The sequence below is a fragment of the Danio aesculapii genome, chromosome 5, assembly GCF_903798145.1.
Source record: "Danio aesculapii chromosome 5, fDanAes4.1, whole genome shotgun sequence".
Classification (NCBI taxonomy): domain Eukaryota; kingdom Metazoa; phylum Chordata; class Actinopteri; order Cypriniformes; family Danionidae; genus Danio; species Danio aesculapii.
In genome coordinates, this window is record NC_079439.1 from 39,859,482 (window position 1) to 39,883,751 (window position 24,270).

The 24,270-nt window shown below is 36.2% G+C and overlaps 1 protein-coding gene across 1 annotated transcript in view; it reads right to left on the minus strand.

The window, feature by feature from the left end:
- The window catches only part of dapk1 (death-associated protein kinase 1), a 160,128-nt gene that overhangs the window by 60,279 nt on the left and 75,579 nt on the right, over positions 1 to 24,270 (minus strand). Inside the window, exons 4-11 of the mRNA XM_056458172.1 lie at positions 22,037 to 22,175; positions 21,093 to 21,222; positions 16,403 to 16,451; positions 16,276 to 16,302; positions 12,711 to 12,863; positions 11,182 to 11,227; positions 10,989 to 11,078; positions 10,196 to 10,288 (exon numbers count right to left, since the gene is read on the minus strand). Of these exons, the coding sequence (XP_056314147.1) occupies positions 10,196 to 10,288; positions 10,989 to 11,078; positions 11,182 to 11,227; positions 12,711 to 12,863; positions 16,276 to 16,302; positions 16,403 to 16,451; positions 21,093 to 21,222; positions 22,037 to 22,175 (727 nt within the window). The remainder of the gene's footprint in view (positions 1 to 10,195; positions 10,289 to 10,988; positions 11,079 to 11,181; positions 11,228 to 12,710; positions 12,864 to 16,275; positions 16,303 to 16,402; positions 16,452 to 21,092; positions 21,223 to 22,036; positions 22,176 to 24,270) is intronic.

A 24,270-nucleotide genomic window follows, 5' to 3' on the forward strand; every position in this document is an offset into this window, starting at 1 on the left:
AAATAACAACAATGTAAAATCAGGAAAAAAGATTTTAAAAACTATTTTAAAATAATCGTAAATTCTTGCTTAAAATGCAATTTATTTCTGAGATTATAAAGCTGATTTTTCCTCACATGATCCTTTAGAAACATTTCCTATTACCAGTTGTGCAAAAGATTCTTTGATTTTGAATATTCCCTTTATAATACCCATTACAATACATACACACATGCATACAGACCGCAGTGTATATTTGTATTATTTAAATGGTAAAGCATATCAAGACTTTATTATTGCTCACAGCTTTCCTGTATGAAACCCCAAATTCCTGTTCTCACCAAAACATTCAATTTCTCACTTATTTAAAAATTGTATTTATTTTATTAAATTTTTAGACGAAGTAAATGAAATAAGGTTTTTTTTTGTTTGTTTTTTTTGCAACTGTACTCTATACAATATTAAACATACATAATAAGCTTATAAGCTCTCTTCAGGTGAGGGAAGAGTTTAAACAGATGTTCATTTCATAGGAATATAAAGACGTGTGATGTTTCTGAAGCAGGAAAATGGAGAGATAGTAAGCTGTATACTTTAGATAACGATTTACTTAGCACAACGGCAATAATACTTCACTCTTTGGCTTATCACACATCACTAAGCAAATATCTGGACTGTTTAAAGACCATGCAAAACCTTACATGACTGTACGAGTGTCAATGAACATGTTCATAATAGTTTTGATGAGTCATATGACTTCATGGCAAGCTTATATACACTATCACTGGAGTTAGCAATCATGTGTATCAATGTGTTATATGGTAATCTTCCAAAACCTTGTAGAAACCAATTAGGCCTTTCAAACAGGACACGACCGGAAGTATTTTATTCTGACTGAGTCTGTTTTCAGTGGAGTTGTTTTTTGTGTTTGTCTGCCTCTATTCTTGGGTGTGTGGGAAGCTGATGGAGCTCATTAGAGCTGTTCATCCCATAAATACAGACAACTCCAGAGTTCAGGGATACAGGGATCCTCAGCCACTGCCAGGCTCACCACATGCCTTTTGAGCATCGTGTTGTTCTTTTTACAACAAAATCTGTTCTGATGTTTTATTAATGTGCATTTATTAACATGAATGTTTTTATGAAGCTAATGTATTACACGGCTGTCTGGAATACTTGATACTGATAGGTCAGTTGTGGTATCCAAGGTATGTTATTCCCAGATAACAACTGCGAATAACAACTACTACCTAATAACACAGTTTCTAATACTAAACTAATAACACAGTTTCATCTTCAAATCATCTTAACCATAAGTAAATATGTTTACATCAATATTTATATGCTTGTCTGTCTCGTTTGGCACCATCTTGTGACTCGTAGGTTAGGTTATATATGTAGGTTAGTGTGTGCTCTATTCAGCATTTTGCTTTCTGTCAGGTTTGTGTTTAATAATTGAATAAAAGGATTTTTTTTATAAAATAAAAGGATTGATCAGTTATTATGGCTCAGAATGATGTTTTGTGTCTAATTTGTAATGTTTTGCGGCAAGCAGTTGTAAGAAGTGGAAACTATCAGTTGGCTGTTTTCGCAGAAAAAACCCTTCATGGCACCATTTCTCACCTAAAGGTTTACAATATTATGTAGGTAAATAAAGCATTTCACTTTTCTCACAACATACATCGCAGCATCTCATATTTTTTCACAGTGTTTCTCACAGTTTAAACTTCTCCTTTCTTAGAGTCTACGGTCCTCTGACACCCATTTCAACCATTTCCCAGTTCTGGTTTGGAGGAGAGCCTAGTTCCAAATCAGTTCTTTGTTTTTGTCTTTCTTTTTTTGACACTCTAAGCATCAGCACTGGGAAAGTGGTTCTTAAAGGTCCTGTGAAGTGTTTTGAAATGTGTGTTTTTTATTCAATGTTTGGTATAAGATCAAATTAAAATGAATGGAGGGTGGGACAAAGAGTGACTCCTCCCCTTTAAAAAAGCAGCCAATAGCATTTTGTTTTTCCTCACAGCTGTGTCAATGAGAGTGGTTGAGCTCAAGTGCATCAAATGAAAACCAAATAAGAAGTGTCTTGAAGGGGGTGTGGCATGTCCAATAATTTAGAGCATTTGATTGGTCAAGAATTGATAAGAAGCTGAAATATGAGGTAATCGTTAATACATTTAGGCAGAATTTTTTTTTAATACATTTAGGCGGAGGTGACAAACTGCAATCTTTGGATGTTTATTTAAGTTTTATATTTATTAAACGCAAAACTTGTCAGTGTTTTGGAGCACACTAGCTTATAGATATCCTAAAAAAACAGACTGAGATGAACATATACTTACTTACTTAATCCTAGGGCCATTTTTATAGAAGTTGATATTTAGCCTCACCATGTTGGTGTTTCGTAACATCTCATTTTTACGAGGTGGGTCGCTAGCGCAACGCTCAACCCCCAACCTGGAAGACCAGGACATACACTCAGGGCGTACTCACACTATGTACAGTTGCCTTGAACTGGGCCAAAGCACGTCTCCCCCGACGGCCCGCACTCACATTACATTCGGGCCTGGGCGCGCTTACGTCATCGATGATGCGCTGTCCAGTAAGCGCTTTCGCTCAGCACAGTGGAGATTTCTTTAGTTATATTTTAGTTTTAGTTTTTTATGTTTTAGGCTTTAGTTTTAATGGTTTGGGATGAAGTGACACGCAGTCAAATATTTCGCCGAACAGATCAGCCACTTTTGATGCTTATAAACAACCATAAAGTCCTCATGCTGCAGGAATTAGGAGATTTGCTGAAGGTACAGCTGTCGTGCAGTGAGGGGTTTGCGTCTTTAATAATCTACGACAGTTTGTGTTCATTGAACAGTAAGAAGGATTAATAAATCCATATCAAACAGTCCCTTAAAAGTCACGTCTCGCTTTCAGTTTCGGACTCAGGCACATTTTGCACTCACACACAAGTATACTGCGCCTGAGCCCAAGTGAACTGCGCTCTGGCACACCTCTTCCAACTGGGCCAGGGCCGGCCAAGTGAACCGTGCCTGAGCCCAATTCAGAGCATTCACACTTCTCAAATGATCAGGGAACGGCCCTGGGAACGATTCAAATAGCATAATGTGAGTACACCCCCATACACTACGGACCATTTAACTTACGCAATTCACCTATGTCTTTGGACTTTGGGGGAAACAGAAGCACCTGGAGGAAACACATGCCTACATGAGGAGAACATGCAAACTCCACACAGAAATGTGGATGTTCCAGCTCAGGGCTTGAACCAGCAACCTTCTTGCTGTGAGGTGACAGCACTACCCACTGCACCAATGTGCCGCCCGAAATGAAAATATCTAAAGCTTTAATTTAATTTCACAGGACCTTTAAGCAGCACCAAAACATTTATGGGCTAGGAGTAAGCCAGTATGTTGTACTGAGGGTTGTATTACTGATACCAACAAGAAGCAGCAGAACATAATGCTGAACACATTTTTGCTTCTAATCTCTTTCTATTCAAATTATAGTGCAACATGTTAGTCTCTTTGTATTCTCTGTCTATAAAAATGACAATGAGCTGCATAAACACTATATTATTGCTCGTAATCTCATCTAAAGAAACTATGACACGCTGCATCAACACTTTGGATTCATTATGTTTGAAAGCAGATATTGCTTTAGAAAGTTATTGACATGAATAGCAAACGTATTGTTGATGCTGCATTTATATTTGATGCTTCAACGTTTGTGTTGCTAGGAAATATGATACATATTCAGTGAAATCAGACCTAGACTAGACATCTACAGTGACTCTCTCGCCGGTGGCAAAGCAAAGCAGCTATAAGAATGCTTACCAAATGAACCAACTCTGAACTGACATTATATAGGCTGTGAATTAGCACCTGGTGATTGGTCTGAAAGCCTAATAGCAAATTTGTTGCAGACCTACACAGTTTTGTCCACAATGTAAGATTTTAACTAGTTTGAAATCTTGAAATCTCTTAAATAGTTAGTAGCAGTTTGATTTTATAATTGCAAGTGATTTACAGCGTGTCAAGAATCAAACACTGTCATATCCGCAAGGTCCCGTGAAGTCTTTAAAATGTGCATTTTTTAATTTAATTAATTGTCTGATGTAATTTCAACTGAAAATTGAAGAGAGCGTGGGACAGTGTAGCTCCTCCTCCTTAAAAGACCAGCCAATAGTGTTTTGTTGTTATCACAGCTCTGCTAGTGAGAGTGGTTGAGCTCAAGAGCATCAAATGACAAGCAAATGAGAAGCATGTTAATGGGGGTGGGGCATGCCAGACACTAGAGAGCATTTGATTGGTAAAGATTTAAAGAGAAACTGCAGAATGGAGTATGTAGTGACAAACTACAAGCTTTGGATGTTTACATCAGGTTTATATTTACTAAAGGTTAATTTTGTCACTGTTTAGGAGCACACAAGCTAATAGACATCCTTAAAACTAACAAACCAAAACTACTAACATCTAAAAAAATTTAATTTTAATTTCATGGAACCTTTAATTTCAACATGGAGGCTTCCTCAGCATTTATAACAAAGTGATACAAATAGTAATGATGGTACTGGTTGAGTTGCATCAATTTAAACTTGGTGTCCTTGTCCTTTGGAAAAGTAGATTCACAGCACAGAAAACTATTTATGTTTAAATGTTGACTATATGAACCAAACACTTCCAGGCCTCAGCTACAACAACAGTGCTTGATATAATGTATTTTTTTAAATAGGGGATTTCATAGTTGTAGGAACTAAGTTATGGGAAATAGCCACCAAGAGTAACATAACTTCTATCTTCGCCTACTGTAATTTTGTTTTATTCTATGTTAAGGGTTATGCACACCGGGATAATGTTCATTCACACTTATTGTTTTTCAAACCATTTTTCGGCATTCGCTAACAATTTCCACTAGCGATAAGCAGAGCGCAAAACCAATGTGAAAAATCTCTGCCCAATGTTATGTTGTGCTAATGAATAATAAAAACACCAAGGAACGTTGCACATCAGGAGGAGGAGGACGGTGTTTGTGTGCTTGTTAAAGAGCCCATATTATGGGTTTTTGAAAATGCCCTTCCATGTAGTGTGTAACACAGCTCTAAGTGAAGTGAAATATCCAGCTAAGGCTTAAATCTGTAAGTGTACAGTGTTTAAAACTATTGATTCATCTATAAAAGAGTCGACTCATAGTGCTTCAAACGAGTCGCCTTGATAACGAGTCATTAGGTGTTTCGCGATGACGCAGCCACGAAACACAAGCCTCGCCAGTAGTTACGCGCGCAAACCAGGGAGATTTGAAACCTGCGGCCCCGCCCACTAACACAGAAAAAACACTAGACACACACACACAGACGCCGCCGGTCGAATGAAGTCACGCTGTGCTCAGATGGATAATATTGACAGTCTCTACCCAAAGATGAGTTGTTAACCTGGTACAGTACACGCGGTTACTCTTTATATTCTCTTATCACATGTAAGCCACGTTAAAAACGCGACGCGTGCCGCTTTGTTTACGGATTTAACGTTAAAGGCTTTTGTGAGCTCGCGTTCCACTGCCGTTTGTCGTTGCTATAGCGATCGATCGTAAGCTAGGAGACAGGAGACTTGTGTCACTTTCCCTAGTTCTTCTGAGGAGCGTTGTGTGTGTGTGTGTGTGTGTGTGTGTGAGAGAGAGAGAGAGAGAGAGAGAGACTCGCGTCGCTTTCCCTAGTTCTTCTGAGGAGCGTTGTGTGTGTGTGAGAGAGAGAGAGACTCGCGTCGCTTTCCCTAGTTTTTCTGAGGAGCGTTGTGTGTGTGTGTGTGTGTGTGAGAGAGAGAGAGAGAGAGAGAGAGAGAGAGAGACTCGCGTCGCTTTCCCTAGTTCTTCTGAGGAGCGTTGTGTGTGTGTGAGAGAGAGAGAGACTCGCGTCGCTTTCCCTAGTTTTTCTGAGGAGCGTTGTGTGTGTGTGTGTGTGAGAGAGAGAGAGAGAGAGAGAGAGAGAGACTCGCGTCGCTTTCCCTAGTTCTTCTGAGGAGCGTTGTGTGTGTGTGTGAGAGAGAGAGAGAGAGAGAGGGAGAGGGAGAGGGAGAGAGAGAGAGAGAGAGAGAGAGAGAGAGAGAGAGAGAGAGAGAGAGAGAGACTCGCGTCGCTTCCCCCAGTTCTTCTGAGGAGCGTTGTGTGTGTGTGTGTGTGTGTGTGAGAGAGAGAGAGAGAGAGAGAGAGAGAGACTCGCGTCGCTTTCCCTAGTTTTTCTGAGGAGCGTTGTGTGTGTGTGTGTGTGTGTGAGAGAGAGAGAGAGAGAGAGAGACTCGCGTCGCTTCCCCCAGTTCTTCTGAGGAGGGTTGTGTGTGTGTGTGAAAAAAGCCTTACACTATGAAGCGCGTGTGCACTGTGACTACTTTTATATAGTTGATTACCAGCTGGGCATTTCACTCTGTCTCGTGCTGAAGCCTGTCACTGTCGACCAATCGCAGCAGGCTGTCATCGGTCCAATCAGCGCAGATTAGCTTCGCGCTGAGGAGGGGTTTGGGAACAAATGAATCGCTGAACGATTCATATGGGAGTCGTTGGGATAATTAGGTAAAAATAAATGCAGGTTATAAGACCATCAAAGTGTTTTATGACCTTGCATGCATATTAGACTGTTGTTGGAGACCCTTACAACCTAAATATGACCCTATTTCATGTATAATATGGGCTCTTTAAAAGCATTCACATGATATTTGTTAACTAAACAAAATAGAGACAGTTCAAGTAGTAGCAGAAGCTCCGGAACAGACGATACACGCAGCTCCACATTCATCTTCTTTCACATTAGAAATGTGCTAACATTTAAACCATTTATTGAGTGAGCACCACCAACTTGGGTTTGCTGTAACTTGAGAAGCTCCAAGGACATGAACATTTAATTGACGAGTTTTTATTGCAGAGTATAAAACAAAAAATTTGACCAAGGTGTTTTTTTTTTGTTGTTGTTTTTTTAAGGGGTTTTCACCTTTTATTGACAGGACAGTGGAGATTAACAGAGAGGAAAGTATGGGGAGCAGAGAGAGGGGAAGGATCGGAAATGACCTTGAGCTGGGAATCGAACTCGAGTCGCCGCAAATACCTGGGTGCTATATGTCGACACACTAACCACTAGGCTATTGGCGCCGACAGACCAAGGTGTTTTTTATTATCATTTCTTTTAAGATGACATTTTGAATATTGGTGTGCATTAGGGTTGGGTGATGTCGACCAATTTGGCATCGTAAAATGTCTATCTGTGTCGTTATAATGACGTTGAGGTTGGTAAAAAAGGTGCACAACCAACAGCAACCAACCAACAGTATCTGAGGTTTTCACTGAAATTACTAAGCACAATCGTGAAAGCGACTGCCTGGACCCGCTGTCTCTAGCGCATGACAGTGTGTGTGTGTGTGGTCACGTGATGTGCATTTTCAGCGGTAGTGTGGACGGAGGGTTGTTCAGAAAAGCCAGGTGAAACGCCAGTGTAGACGTGGATCGTTTTCGTTCTAAAATGCCATTTAAAAACGAAGACGTATTAGTGCAAACGGGGCCTAAGTGTGTATTTTTTGCAAGCAGATTTGCGACAGGGGCGGGGCAGAGGATCGCGATGCCGGCTCAGCATCATGGTGTTTATTGGCCATCGGTGATGGCCGATGGCATCGTCTATTGGCCCAACCCTAGTGTGCATGCTCACATTGTCAAACACAAGGCATGATTAAATGGCGATGACACTATAAAGCTGGTTTATACTTCTGCGTCGAGTGATCGACGTGACCCACGGTGCATGCCTTGCACAATGTTGTGCATTTATACTTCTGCACGTTGTTTGTGTTGCATGCAATAACACTTCCGACACGCTAGCTGGTAGTGCGTTTTTCTGTTCCTCTGTACCCAGTTTCTTCGTGGGTGTTTTTTTTTTCTGAACGAACATGTAGCTAAAACTCGCTTATTCAGCGACGGGAACCAGCAGATTAATCATAAGGTAAACACAAAACAACATATTCCATCTAGAGTTACTTCATGGGACTCAACACTTTTAAACACAGGTTCCAACAGGTTCACGCGGCTCTCGGTTCCACCCACACTGGTCACAGCTACCAAGCTGACCAATCACAGAGCTTGCATTACGTGTCGTTACATTTTTGAGCGATGCACATCAGCATTGGTGTCAGCGGGAGTGTGGGCTATGCGCCCATGCGAAGGCTGCGTCGGAGCATACATGTGTGCTTGACGCAGAAGTATAAATCAGCCTTAAGCATGAGCAAAAATCATCCTGATGTGCACAGGTCTTTACTATTAGCAAACACTAACCGCAATGTATATTAGTGTTAGCATTTTGAAGTATTACCTGTCCAAACATTGCAGTTTAAAAAAAGTTGCTCATGTTGGTGAAGTATTTTTTTTCTGTCAAAATAGATTATCCTACATCAATACATGTGACATCAAATAAGGGTTAGCACAAAAGTAATCTAAATGTAATCCAAAGGTAGCCAGATTACGTTACTATAAATGTGTAATCAATATTAATGACTACAAACTGTCACGTAAACAGGTAACAGGAACTTTGAAAATGCAATTCAACCATAAAAGCCCCTATGCAAATTCACTGCAAAGCTGCATAGTTTTGTGCAAGATGTAGAACTGGATTTAGTTATGACTCATTTCAGGAAATTCACAATATTTTCTTTCTTTTGGGAGACAATGATCTCACTTATCATGTTGTTTGATCTTTAAAACTGTTTGCAGATCTTTTACAATCACAAACTATTAACAATATTTAGTTTATATTGATGACATGGAATATTGCATATAATCAGGCCTTGACATTTACACCTGCCAACCCGCCAAATGCAGGTAGATTTCACCTGTGGCGAGTTAGACAGACACCTCCACTAGCCACTTTGGCAGGTTGAAAATCATTTTTCAATTGTCACTAAAGATTAGAATTTTAGTTTAAGACCGTTTGTCAATATGGGCGCAAATGTGAACTTATAATCGAGAAGGAGCACGATTGATAAGTATATGCGCGAAGGTGAATAACAAATGAGAAACAGGTGATCCTCACTCTCTGATGACAGTGTTGCACGCACAGCTGATGTGATGTGCGAGTGCTTAAAAGCTCCCGTGTCCTGTTTCTGTGCAAAGCAATCGTGCCTGGGAACGCAACTGGTGCGATCATTTCTCTTTGAAATAGACTGGAAAAAAGTGGTGCTCATGCATGCACAGTCCTGCTACCTTTAAAAACTCTAGATTTTTTTGTATGCAGCAGCAGTTGCTTTCGCCTTTACCATTCTTTGAACAGATTATTAATGAGCCTAATGTGATCCGTGTGCATGTGATCATTACATTATCGCACACAATGTTTTTCATCAGCTTTCTTTTGCTAACAGTTATTTTTGTTAACGTATGGTTGGTTTATTATCATCCTTTACAATAACAATGTTTTAATAGGAGATTAACTGGGACCTTTAGCTTAGAAAGACTGTGTATAGTTCTAGATACATGAGAATATTTTATTCTCTATTTATATATATATATATATATATATATATATATATATATATATATATATATATATATATATATATATATATATATATATATATATATATATATAATTTTTTTTTTTTTTAAATGTCAAATGTCTTTTTAAGAACATTTTTGTGGAATAAAAATTAGATTTTGCTTGTTTTGACACATTATTTGAAATTTGTGACAAGAAAATAATTAGATTGGTGTGGCCAGAGAAAAAAAATTGTTACATTTTGCTGAGCTCTGAAAAGCGATGTGAAATAAAACTAATTGCAATGTCACACTATGAAACCACAACCCATTTCCTCATGCTCATTGAGTAAGGTCACAACAAACAAAAACTTAAATTAACAAGGCATGTGACATAACACAAAATTTAAATCAAGTAATTTTAGCATGCCAAAGTCAAATTTATGCATATCAAATATACTGTTTTTTCACCAGCAACAAAAGTGTGGCTAATGAAAATGACGAGTGGCTATTAATGTTGGAAAACCACTAGCCACAGTAGCTAATGAGCAAAAAAGTTAATGTCAAGCCCTGCATATAATTAATAATAATAAAAAAAAAAAAGAGTCAAATGACAAATTTGCAAATATAAGTGTGTCTCCAAATATCTTTAATAAAAGCATTTTTTAAATAATAAATTCCAGTTTCCTGAATGGTGACTTAAACTGCCAGCCCTTACCAATGTGTCGTCACTGCGTGCCACACTCATGTTGCTCCTGGACAGAAAGGAGCGGGAGAGCCGGTTACAAAGAGAGATGAGACGCACTGATTGCTGAGAATGACAGAGAAAACAAACTATATAAAAGGTGAAACGATATTCATCTATAGCATTTTTGGTCACACTTTACAGTAAGGTTTCATTAGGTAATGCATTCACTAACATGAACAAATAATAAACATTACTAGTACAGCATTTATTAATCATAGTTCAACATTTACTACTGCATTATTAAAAACCAAATGTATGCTTGTTAACATAAGCTAATGCACTGCGAGTTTACATGAACTAACAATGAACTATAAAACATGAGTAAATACTGTAATTAATTTATAGTTCTTTGTTTTTTTTCATACACTAGCATTAACCAATACAACTTTATTGTAAAGTGTTACCTAATATTTTATCCACAGCATCAGCAGTTCAATCTCATCTAAAATAGATTACATGACATTTAAACTCCTCAAATGTCATGTAGCCAACTAATTTGTTTTTATTCCATGAATTTAATCCTGCGCTCCAGGGAATAGTGTACCTGTGTGCGTGCTTCTTTATTGTATTATAGCTCCAAGGGTTTGTTTATGCGTGCATTTAATAGTGTGTTTGTGGAAAAAGCATGACTGATTTGAGTGGCACATGATGTTGATGCACAGAAAGCACTACCGAGGGCAGAGTACCACTTTAGGTCGTTTTTCTAATGCTTTATGTCAATTTATATACAGAAATAAACGCAAAATGTCATTTTAAAAAGCACCTTCCATTTTCTTCTGGCAGCAAACTTCTTGAATTTCTCCATATTGACAGCTGATTCTTTGCGACTCAGTGCCTGCTGTGTATCCTTTGGCTTCAAAAAGAAAAAAAAAACAGAGATTAAACACATTTAACCAAATGCTGAGGTAATAAAATATGTCATCAGCGGCTTTACATGTAGTGCTTGTTAAACAAACCTTGATCCAGGGATGTTGAAGACTGTCCAGGATTGTCATTCTTTTTCTGTAAACATAAAACATTTATAATTGTTTTTTGCACATGTAATGCAAAGAAACAGCCAGTTTGTCAATCTCTTTTCATCTGAATCCTTTCCAGAATTGAACATAAATAAAAAGTACCCACGTGAAAAAAAAAGCATCAGAGGAAGCGAGAAGCCATTCAATATACAAATCGACAGATGTTTATCAAACTGTGCTTTGCATAATGGAATTGGGAGACTCTGGAATGCTGCATAGCTGCTTTTGTGGCAATGTTTAGACTTCAATAGAATTTAAACTGCAAATGACACGTTTTAGTGAAGTACGGAGAGGACTTCCACAGAACTAGCTTTAGTTCTCTTTTTAGCAAAATGATGAGGTCAAACCACAGGCTGAATGAGTGGAGACAATAAGCAGATACAATTTAGTAGGCCAATGTGGAACCAAAACCCCATGTTTGCTAAAATATCACACTTCCTTCATTTAGTTATGAACAGGGTCCGACTAAATCTTTTGCCATTTCTGCACAGAATTTTGTACAAGATCTGCAGATTTATGCAGGTTGATTTTGGGAGAGCTGAAAACCAAACTCAAACTATTATTTAAGGTTTACAATCAAAATCCAATTAGAACCACGTGTTTGCAGTAGTGGCGGTTCATTCCACTGTGGAAACCCCTGATAAATTAGGGACCACGCCGAATGAATGTTTGCAGTAGGTCTCTCATATAATACATCCACTAAAAGACAGAAAAAGTTACTTTACAAACTGTATTGAACATGAATTATTTAAACATTTGCATATTATTCAATAAATAATAGTGAAATAATATAAAAACATATAGACACACATTTACATAAGCAATTAAATCATTTTAATAGAATGATGAGCACAAATGGTCTCTGGTCGGTGGATTGCTGGTTCGTGTGGGCCTAGAACTTACGAGTGATCTGATTTGAGGTGTACTTTGCAGGATTTATAGGTTCAGTTAAACCAGATTTATTTATGTTTTTCTACAGTAGTCAATATTTGAAGTGGATCACAAGCTTTTATCAAAGTTGTCTAGAACTACTGAACAACACCCATTCTTGTCATTCTTCAAACTTTTTTTTTGTTGACTACTTTAGTTAGTAATATTGGTCATATTTTACAATAAGGTTTTATTAGCGAATGTTAGTTTATATATTTACTAACATGAACTAATAATGAACACTACTTTTACAGCATTTAACTACTTTAACATTTACTAATGCATTAAATCAAATTCATGCTTTTTAACATTTGTTAATGAAGTTTGAGTTAACATGAACTAGCAATTAACAACTTATGTTCCATTAACGTTAACAAAGATGAATAAATACTGTAATAAACATAGTGTTCTTTGTTTGTTCATGTTAGTAAGTACATCTAATAGTAATACTGTCCAACCTTATTGTAAAGTGTCAAAGTAATATTTCTAAGGTAAAGTAAACTAAAACAAGCGTTAAAAGAATAATCATTGGTTCTCACTTTGGATCTTTGATTAGTAACCGTGCAATGAAGTCTTTGGCCAGAGCACTGGTGTTGCTGAAATAGTCCTCATCAAACTCATAGTCCACGGCTGACACATTGGCAAGTGTCTCCTGCTTGTTTTCACCCAGGAAAGGTGAAGCACCGCTAAGCCTGAAAACACACAAGATAAAAACAAAACCTATTTTATCTACGTTCTATTATATGTGACTGTTTAAATTCAAGGTTTATGTACAATGTTGTGATATCAATTTATAGCCCAGAATTTTTCTGCCCATTACAAATAGTGTGAGACATACGCAACACATAGAAGACACAGACGTTATTTTTACAGACTATGTTTGATTTTTGTTTGTACAGGTCAAAAAAGGTTTTGGGTAATTTAATTAAATTATTTATTTATTTTAAATCCTGTATGTTCATCAAGCCTTTATTGTTTTGATCCAAAATACACTGAAAGAAATTATTCAATTATTATTATTTCTTGGATTTTAAATTTTTTTTAAGTTAAGTGTTAAGTTTAAACAAACAAATTCGGTTGAACATTACTAAATTTAATTTGTTTAAATTCAACACACAAGTTGTTTGCAACAATTTTGCAGAAATCATTTTTTTAGTGTACAGTAAAAACTTGAAATATTTTTTATTATTTAAAATGAATAGTAAAATCAATTATTATATTTAAATAAATATTTCAAACAGTTTTCTATTCGAATATATTTTAAAATGTAATGTATTCCTGTAATTTCAAAGCTGAATTTTTATCATCATTAATCCAATCACATGATCCATCAGAAATCATTGCTGTTTAAGTAATATTATTATTATATTGAAACAGCTGAGTAGCATTAATTTCGGCTTTCTTTGGTGAATATAAAGTTCAAAATAACAGCATAAGATTACCTGCTCAGGTTTAAAATGAACATCAGAAGTTGATACCCAACAATCTCTAGTTTAGGGTTTTCAGAGAATGTTCAAACAAAGAATTTGAGCAGTTCTGAAGGCACTTTAGAAAGTGTTTCACCCTGGTTATAGTAAAGTATATCTTATAAAGTGGCAAGGTAGTGCAAAAACTCTTCTTAAACAACAGTCCCACTGCTTTTGTGAGCTCCATTTCCACTATTATGACTGAACTGCATTGCTGTTAGCAATTCAAAATTTGACAAATCTATGTGGTGAGAAGGCTTTTAGAAACTCTGTCAGGAGATAAACTGCAATAATTATTGTAAAGTTACAGCTGAAATCTGAATTCACGCCGCCAATTAACAGCATTCCCTACATGTGTGAAACAGCCTCCAAAAGTGTAAGAAATAAAAAATAAAAAAAAAGTAGAACAAGAATGCAAGGAGAGCGGCAGGATTAGATGTGACAATGGTGTGCAATATCTAATGTGAAGCTTGATTTTTATTTGCCAATGATGAAAGAGGAACAGCCCTGAGATAGACAGAGAGAACTTTTCCTGCTTTCCTTCGACTGCTAAAATTAGCAGACGCTGATGGACGGATAGTGATGGACAGATAGCCAAAACAAACAGACGCTTTTGTGGATGCAATGAGGCTCTAAAGAGAGGCTTAAATCTTCTTTATGTTATGTAATTTCTTTTTTTTTTTCATTTGAGAATAGGGTGAAATATAAGCCAGACATTCCCTGACAGTTTGAGTGAGATTCGCTGATTTACTGCATACGTCAGACACATGAGAATTCGGTTCCCATCAAAAAGGAGGGTCCCCTCGGCTCTTATCACAAAACACAGGCCAGTCCTATTGTTTATATTGCTGTGTGATGTGCTTCTTTCTCTCTCACACACACACATATATAGAGCAACCTCAGTGTTTCCACAGGAAGACCAACATCAGCTTCACAATTAGACACTGCACTCAGAGGTTGCGCTAATAATCATTATCCATCACTTTGACGGACTGGGTTATAAATTTCATGTCTATTTTTATATGGCGGTAAAATGCTCTACTCTGGTATTTGTTTTAAATATGCTAGAACTTTAAGTTTAATCAAGTGCTTAGAGTTTTCTTTCTTTAAATCTCTTGTTTCCCTCCTCAAATTCCCCTTAATCACTTTTATTCTGCTCCCCTTCTAATCTTCACATCTAATCCCTCTTATCCTTTACTGTGAAAAGCATCTAAGCACAGTTGACCATAAACTGATTTGTATCTGGTTAAATGAGAGAAGCCTTTGGATTATCTTTAAATGTTTTAATTGTAGCCAATTACCAAAAGAAAAAACTGTCAAAGCAACCTTCACTTACTTTGAATGCAGACAAAAAGTGAACACGTATGTGAGACTTTCACTCTTTAGTCATATTTTGTTTTGCTAATTCCTCTTATCATTTACTGTGAAATGCATCTAAACACAGTATAGACCATAATCTGAATTCTGTCTGTTAAAATGAAAGAAGCTTTTGGATTATCTTTAACTGTTTTTAATTGTTACTGACAGTTGCTGAAAAATACTGTCAAAGCAAACCTTCATTTATTTTGAATGCATTCAAAAATTGAGCACATACGTGAGATTTTCACTCTTTAGCCCTATTTTATTTAGCTTATCCTTTACTGTGAAATGCATCTAAACACAGTAGACCATTAACTTTTATCTGTTAACATGAGAGAAAGCATCTATACATGCTTTTAACTGTTGAAAATAAGAGTGGGAATAAAATACGGTGAATTTAAATGTTAACATGTGTGTCATTTCTATTCATCCATTCTATTCTGGTGCACAGATGTTACATTTCATAAACTGTGAAAATATGCAATATGAAGATGCATGGATATGTTTAAAAATGAAACAAATTATGTGATTAAACAATTAAACATGCATGATTTAATCATTTAACACATTTAATAAATAGCATCTGTAGATTGCAATAAATTAAAGTCAACATCAAAGTTGCAAATGTGCATTATTATCAGACCCCTAGCTGGGGGCGGGTGTTTCGGGTGGTTTAAAAGACCCCCCACTACTGTGTGTTAAAATGCTATATATCCTATAGAATTAAGGTGGTGGACTTGAATAGAATTTAAATTAGTCCTGGTCCACAATACACAGGACAGTAATGACATACAACTATTCATAATTCTGAGATTTAATTATGAATTACAGGTATGTTAGATGCTTGTCATTGACTACAAAAAATAGGCCATTTTCACTGGTAAAATTAGACATTTTTAATGATCAGAATTGTTATTATTATTATTCCAGAGAAGTCTAAATTAGAAATAAATGGTTGCCATCTGTAATGGCATTCCTTAATTTAACATGAACCATGCAAGAACAACTTGTCCCTATGTGACTAGGTGATATAAGCCTGTAATTAATCTTAGTTCACCATTATTTGCTTCATATGTTACTAAATTTAGTCACTGTGTATTTGCTTTATTGTAGAATCTATCATTACATTGAAGCTTTGAGAAAAATAACGCAATTACAAAAAAATGGACGCAATTTACAGCTGAAGTGAAAATCAATAAATGCTTTCAGATTGCATTAGTAACGATGTATATGCTATATTTACAACATCCCAACAACACTGATGATTATGAATACTCACAGAATATAAGTGATTACTCCAATGCTCCTAGAGTGAAACAGAAATAAAAACAGACGATTAGCACTGGGTTTGAGGTAACAGCAAGGTCAGGTAATAGAAAATGATATGAGATAACACTCTTTCTCACCACATGTCTGCCTCCAGGCCAAGAGGCTCATAGTTCACCACTTCTGGAGCTGCAAACCATAAATAAATCAATAAAATTACTTGCAATGCAATATTATAAAGTAAAAAAAGATACCAGTACTAGTTAGGGTGTCATCTTGGAAAAGGAAAATGGGAGCTTAAATATAGCCAACATACACTACCCAACAAAAGTCTTGTTGGCTATGCATGTTTTAGGAACAACAAATAATAACTTGACTTCTAGTAATTCATTTGGTATCAGAATTAGCTTATATGAAAGGCAAAGGCTTCTAGATTTATTTTACCAAAATAAAATATGATCATGATTAATATGATTATTTATTTAATTAGGACAGTAAGGTCTGACTTTGCTAAGACAAAAGTCTTGTCACTTAACAGAAATTATGTACAGTATAGAATATAAAGTCATGCTGCAGTGAAAAAAAAATTAATATTGTGTCTGACTCCTTTGAGCTTGGAGGACTGCATCCATACATCTCTGCAATGACTCAAATAACTTATTAATAAAGTCATCTGGAACGACAAAGAAAGCGTTCATGCAGGACTTCCAGAGTTCACCAAGATTCTTTGGATTCATCTTCAATGCATCTCCCATCTTACCCAAGACATGCTCAATAATGTTCATATCTGGTGACTGGGCTGGCCAATCTTGGAGCATATCGACCTTCTTTGCTTTCAGGAACTTTAATGTGGAGACTGAAGTAAGAAGGAGCGCTATCCTGCTGAAGAATTTGCTCTCTCCTGTGGTTTGTAATGTAATGGGCAGCACAAATGTCTTGATACTTCAGGCTGTTGATGTTGCCATCCGCTCTGCAGATCTCTCGCACGCCCCCATACTGAATGCAACCCCAAACCATGATGTTTCCTTCACCAAACTTGACTGATTTCAGTGAGAATATTGGGTCCATGTGGGTTCCAATAGGTCTTCTGCAGTATTTGTGATGTTTGGGATGCAAGTCAACAGATGAGTCATGTGAAAAATCTACCTTCTTCCACTTTTCCAAATGATCAACTAGAAGTCAAGTGGAATCAACAACATGATTTTTGTCAGGTAGTGTACTCTCAATTTTTAAGATGTCAGCAAAAACAAAGGGTGTAACTTACATAATATTAAAGGCAAGTCAAATAAGTGAGTAAAGATTTTGATTTCTGATCAAAACCAAAAAATAAACATAAATGAGACTCTTATTTTGCTCCACATAATTCATATATTCATAAACCAGGCAAGAAAAAAAGATTTACAGTTCTTGTGAACTGGTCTGAAGATTTATTATATTTTATAGAGAATGTTTATTGTTAATGTAGGGTGAAATTATTTCTTTAACTTTAATCTCATGACAAAACAGGCTTTATGTATAATTTATGCTTAAACTTCAGCCCAATTATTTACATTGTTTTATGTGCAATTAGTGTGTAGATCTGGTTAAGTCTGCATCAAATAAATACCATCTAAATTGTGTCCATCATATACATTTTTATTAAGTATTTATTATGTAATTTATTTTTTAGTACATTAACATATTAAACATACTTATCATCGCTTGTATGCATATATAACTATATAGGCTTATATGCATGCAAGCGGTGATAAGTATGTTTAATATGTTAATGTACTAAAAAAAAAATTACATAATAAATACTTAATAAAAATGTATATGATGGACACAATTTAGATGGAATTTTATGTAATAACTATATAGGCATATATATATATATATATATATATATATATATATAAAACATATAACTATATATAAAACATATAACTCTATATATATAACATATAACTCTATATATATATATATATATATATATATATATATATATATATATATATATATATATATATATATATATGCATACATACATACATACATACATACATACATACATACATGCATGCATGCATACATACATACATACATGCATGCATACATACACATTAAAAATGGCCAACAAAAAATGTCTAGAAATGCTTAGTGGATGTAGGATATTTTGGTGGTTTCTCACTACATGAGCTGTGAAATGAGTCACTGGTTTCAGAGGATTTCAATCACTTATGTGTTAATGAGGAAATGAAGAAATGAGAGATGCTGCTGCTAGTCTGAGAATTGACTTAGATTTTCTATTTGTCTAATCGTGCTCTGTCTGGATTTGATCACTGAGCAGAGATTGGAAGGAGCGAGCTGATTCTTGACCTTAAGGCTACAAAAAAAAAAAAAAAAAAAATCAATGAAGTTAGGCCTGGGTAATGGGCTAATCATTCAATTAGTGCGTTTAAGACCAGGTGTCCAGCTTGACCGGATTCTCCTCCATGATAGCTGATCGTATTTTTGAGCACTAAAATAGGTTGCTCTGTAGGCCAGCTGGTATTGACCGTGGCCTTTAGTACTGTGTCCCTATTAAGACTGCTGTATCATCAGTGCCTGCAGACACACTGGCTACCGTTCAGGTTGTAGAACTAAATGTGACGCCAACAGCATGGAGGGATGGGGTGAAGTGTGCTTTTTAGGATGTTTTGGGGGGCTTGTTATTGTTCAATTTGACTGAAGACACAGCTGAGCTGAGTCACGTTGTTAAAAAAATCTATTGAGATTTAATGAAGTGTGCATGCAAAGTACCTACTCAAACCCTTGACCACCAAGTCTGTACACGCTTGACTAAAATGTGACGTTTCCCATTAGAACAAAAATGCTAATCAGGAAAATGAATAAATTTCTTTAGCAATTCTGTACAAATTATAAATGGTTTCTATAGATGGTATGTCAAGTGTGTGTGTCCATAATGTTTTTCCTGGCTCAAAATGAGGCAGAGTTGGAATCTCCATGAAATTTTTGCTTCCTGTAACAAACACATTTTGCATTACTCTTGTACTATAGTAAGTAAAACATTATCTTATTTAAAAGGCTAACATTAAATGTAATTAAATACATGACCAGTGCTCGAGCATCACTTGGGGTCTGTCGGTAGCCATAATTTTTGCCAAAAGATGGAGGTCGTACAGAATTTGATAGAGGTGGCCACCTCGTAATTATCTATGCATGAAAAAACCCGCAATATGGATTCATCATTTTTAAAAACTGTAATATAACATGCATTTGTGCATATAATGCACTTATTATTCATTTATAATGCATTTACATCATTGCATAATATGTATGTATATTATAACATTTGCTATATTACTATATAAAACGTATTTATACATTGACTACCGATCAAAAGTTTGTTACTTTATATATTTTTTTAAAGAAAATTATTAATCAAGGCAGCATTTATTAAACATAAAAAAACTGTTAAATTATTAAATATTTGTTACAATTTTAAATAACTGCTTTTTTATTGTTTGTAGTTTCAAATGAAATTATTACTCCAGTCATTATTGCTTTTATTACTATTACCATTAATATTAATATTAACAACAACAACAATAAATATAATAATAATAATAATAATTAAAAATTGTACTGACCCCAAACTTTTGTTCTGTGTTTGTGATTAGCATATATGAAGAGTTCTGTATGAAATTTTCCTAAGCCTCTAATGTTTATTTTCAGTTATTTCCTGTCAAAGGTAATAAAAATAACCTATATTCATCACCATAAAGTCAAATGACTTAAGCTACATTTCCATTTTAAAAGAAAATTTCACATGAAACTTAGAGGCTTTTGCAATTGAAATCTTCATATGTATATTATATACAAAATGATTTGCCCTCCTGTGAAATTGTCTTGTAGAAATATTTACCATTTTCATGTTTAATAGAGCAAATACATTTTTTTCAGTGTCTTATCTTTTATTTTGGCTGTAAAAATAATAATAATAATAATAATAATAATAATAATAATAATAATAATAATAATAATAATAATAATAATAATAATAATAACAACAATTAATTAATGAATTAATGAACTGCCCTAAAGTTGACCTAATTAACTTAGTTAAACCTTTAAATTGCATATTAAGCTGAATATTAGTATTTTGCAAAATATCTAGTAAAATATGATGTACTGTCAAGCAAAATAAATGAGTTATTGATATTTATTCTTAACTAAGTTAACAATTTATTAAAACTACTATGCTGAAAAGGGACGGCACGGTGGGACAGTGGGTAGCGATGTCGCCTCACAGCAAGAATGTTGCTGGTTTGAGCCTCGGCTGGGTCAGTTGGAATTTCTGTGTGGAGTTTGCACGTTCTCCCTGTGTTTGCGTGGGTTTCCTCCATGTCCTCCGGTTTCCTCTCTAAAGACATGCGGTACAGGTGAATTGGGTAAGCTAAATTGTCCATGGTGTATGTGTGTGAATGAGAGTGTATGGGTGTTTCCCGGAAAAGAAAATGAATTAATGAATATTATGCTGAAAATGTGTTAAAAATATATTTTCTCCATTAAAAAATACAATAAAAAAAAAAAAAATCACAATTTCTGTCTTCAACTTTATATAAATAAAAAAGAAATCTATATATTTCTACACTTCTACGCTTAACATTTCTACAACTATATGCAGAATTCAGCAGTGATCTATGGTGTTTGTTTACCATCAAGTCAGGCTTGTTTTTCAGATTACACATGACTGGAGAAAAGCAAGTATTGGACAGAGGACCATAACAATAAGAGTGGGTGTAATTACAGCACATCTCTATAGACTGACCAGTGGATGACACTGACCTACAAACTCCGGGGTACCAAAGATGTTTTTGAAATCGTTGCCAAAATCGATCTTGTGGGCCAGGCCAAAGTCAATGAGCTTAATGCGCGGGTGAGGCACGCTCCGGTTTAACAGCATGATGTTCTCCGGCTGAGAGAGAGAGAGAGAAGAAGAAGAAAAACAGACTGAAACAGAGAGAATCTAATGATAGGCACAGAACAAAAACACAGCATGAGAGAGAGAGTGAGAGAGAGCAGGAAATCTGCCATAACACATGTAAATTGCATGCAAAGCTACAGAAACGTTCTCTAGAAAGCACAGGCAAACTCAGACCGGGCAGTAACAGATCCCTGAATCGACATTCCATAGAAACAATACTTCCTTTAGTGAGCTGTATTCATGCACAGACTAATCTCCTAAAAGCTTAGATGACTTCAAAATATTTAAAATGTTAAGGAAAGCCATGTGGACGACTGCTCAGAAAGCACTGGATCCAATTACATAAATGTCTTAGCTGGAGTAACATAAAGGATTAGCCACAAATGCTAATAATGAGTGACCTTAGTGATTAGCATATCGTTTTATTCTTTAGGTCAGTTATATTGGTTAACATGAATGCTGACTGCTTTGATGTTGGTCTGCCAGTCAGACCGGTTGCACAAGATTTTAGTAGGAGGTAAAACTCATAACATCTGAAACTTTAAATTCAATGCCTATTGAAACATTAATGCAATTCAGCGATGACAGCTTCCAGAAATTTCATAGAGACAAAAAATAAATAAAAGGAATTGAATTTATGACCACCCCAGCCCAAGGAGGTCCAGCAATTATGTTGAGGGTGGAAGTGAGTGGATAACCGGCGGGGAGGATGACAGCGCCTCAATTGATCTGTTGTGGCTGGTGCACATCGATGTTAAATCGTCACAGTCTGACACTGGAGTGGAACTCAAATGTGTCTCCGTACCTTCAGGTCAAAGTGGGAAATCTGTTTGGAGTGCAGGTAACTGACTCCATCCAAGATCTGCTTGAGGAACTCGGTGGCCTCCTCTTCACTCAGCGACTCTTTCTCCGCTAGAAAGTCAAAGAGTTCTCCACCAGCCACACTGCAGACAGAGAGAACAGATGCTGACATTCACTGTAGAGCTAGTTAGAAAATTACGCAAGTGTTTCCCAACCATGTTTCCTGAAATAACGTCAACACTAAACATTTTCAAACTCTTCCAAATCAAACAGACATAAATCAACCCATCATAACATCCAAAACCTGAAATGAAACCATCAGACAAGGGAGACATTCGAAATATGTATCGTTGGTGTGCCTGCAGAAACACGTTGGCAAACAATGGATTACACAACTATCACTTTAAAGCAGGGGTGCCCAAACTCGGTCCTGGAGGGCTGGTGTCCTGCAAAGTTTAGTTCCAACCCCAACCATATACACCTGAGCTAGCTAAATAAGCTCTTACTAGGCTTTCTAGAAACATCCATGCAGGTGTGTTGAGGCAAGTTGGACCTAAAATCTGCAGGACACTGGCCCTCCAGAACTGAGTTTGGACACCAATGCTTTAGAGCAATTATACATTTCAAGAAATTAAAGAAGCAAATTAGGAACAAAGAAAATCAAAAGAAAAGATACAGAGTAAGGTACAGAGCAAATGGAGGACTGAAGTTATATGCTTTCTATTATTAAAGACACAATATGTACAATTTTATTTTCATTAAAGTATTCTAAAAAATATCCTAAGGCATAATAAAAGCTCTGCTGTTTGCCTCTCATATGAAATTGCTACAGTGGTCTCATTTCACTTCAACATCTTTTAGCCTTACTCAGCTTCACATTACCATGATAATAAGGTTTGTACATTTTAGCTCATCTATGAACACGATTTCTGCAGGAGTTCCTTAGAATTCAATGAAGATTACAACTCAGAATGCATTTTCCTCTTCTTTTCTTTTAATTTTCTGCTGTTTTTCAGTGTAAACATGTGCTGGACGGATGCGTGTGACCGTTACGCCTTATGCCAAGTTCAGACTACATGACTTTAGCCCTGATTTTGACTCGCCCACAGGTTTTAAGAAATCGCAGACAAATGCCGGAAATCACAGGCAAATTGGTGCTTGTTCACATAAGTAACAATCACACAGTGTGAACTATCAAAGACGTGATCTGAGAGAATCGCTGATGAGTCCCTGATGCCTGTGAGATATTTGACATGCTGAATATCTGGAGCTGTCTGCGATTCAAATCATGCCGTGTTAAATGTGTTCTGATTAAAAATAACATTGGCGATTACCTACAGCCAATGAGAGAGCAGCATCCACTAGTATGGGTACCTGCAGGCCAGCGGGAGTTTGGGGTAGAAGTTAAAAGTGCTTCTTCTCATTTGGACCCAAGAAATGGAGGAAAAACTAGTGTAAATTTGGCAGGAGCACCAGTGTCTGTTTGACGTGTCATTTGAGCAATATCACAAAAAAATAAAATAAAAGTTGCGAAATTGCGAATTTCCTTCAAAAGCCAGGTGAGCAAAATAAGTACATTTTCTACCCCACTAAAGGGTTCTTTCTCATTATGTGGTTAATAACAAGAGATATACTATGTGACCTGGCATTGTTTCCATGTCACTTGTGTTTTGTTGTGAGAGATGTAATTTTCGGACCGAGACAAAGTTGTCGGCGAGTCTTCCTAATGTAAAGTCATGCAGTGTGAAAACATCTGTGACATGACTACTTTAAAAAAATCATGCAGTCTGAACTCGGCATTACGTCTCACATCTTTTAAAGCACTATGCACGTAAACGCCATGTTTTTTTAGACACAGTGTTAAGATCTTCAACCTTCAAATGCCAAGCAGCTCACCACTGTCAGGTCCAAAAACAGTGGACCAATCAGAAGAGCTTGGATTTGGGGCAACTGCTTCTAGCATCTGTTTATAGTAGAAAGCTGGCATGACAACTGTTACATCATGGCAGAGGAAGAGCTCATTGTGGCTTTGTCCAGATATCCTGAGTTACATGACGTCACTTAAAGTGCTTATCATAACATAATATTTACCTATTTTGAATGGGTCTGTTATTATATGATGTTCATAATATCACGTCACATAGACCTTGTGCTATGCTGTGTTTCATGTTTTCACATCTCGCAATTTTAGAAGTAAAAACCTGTTCGGTGTAAATGAGCCTTTAGTCAGTGTCATCA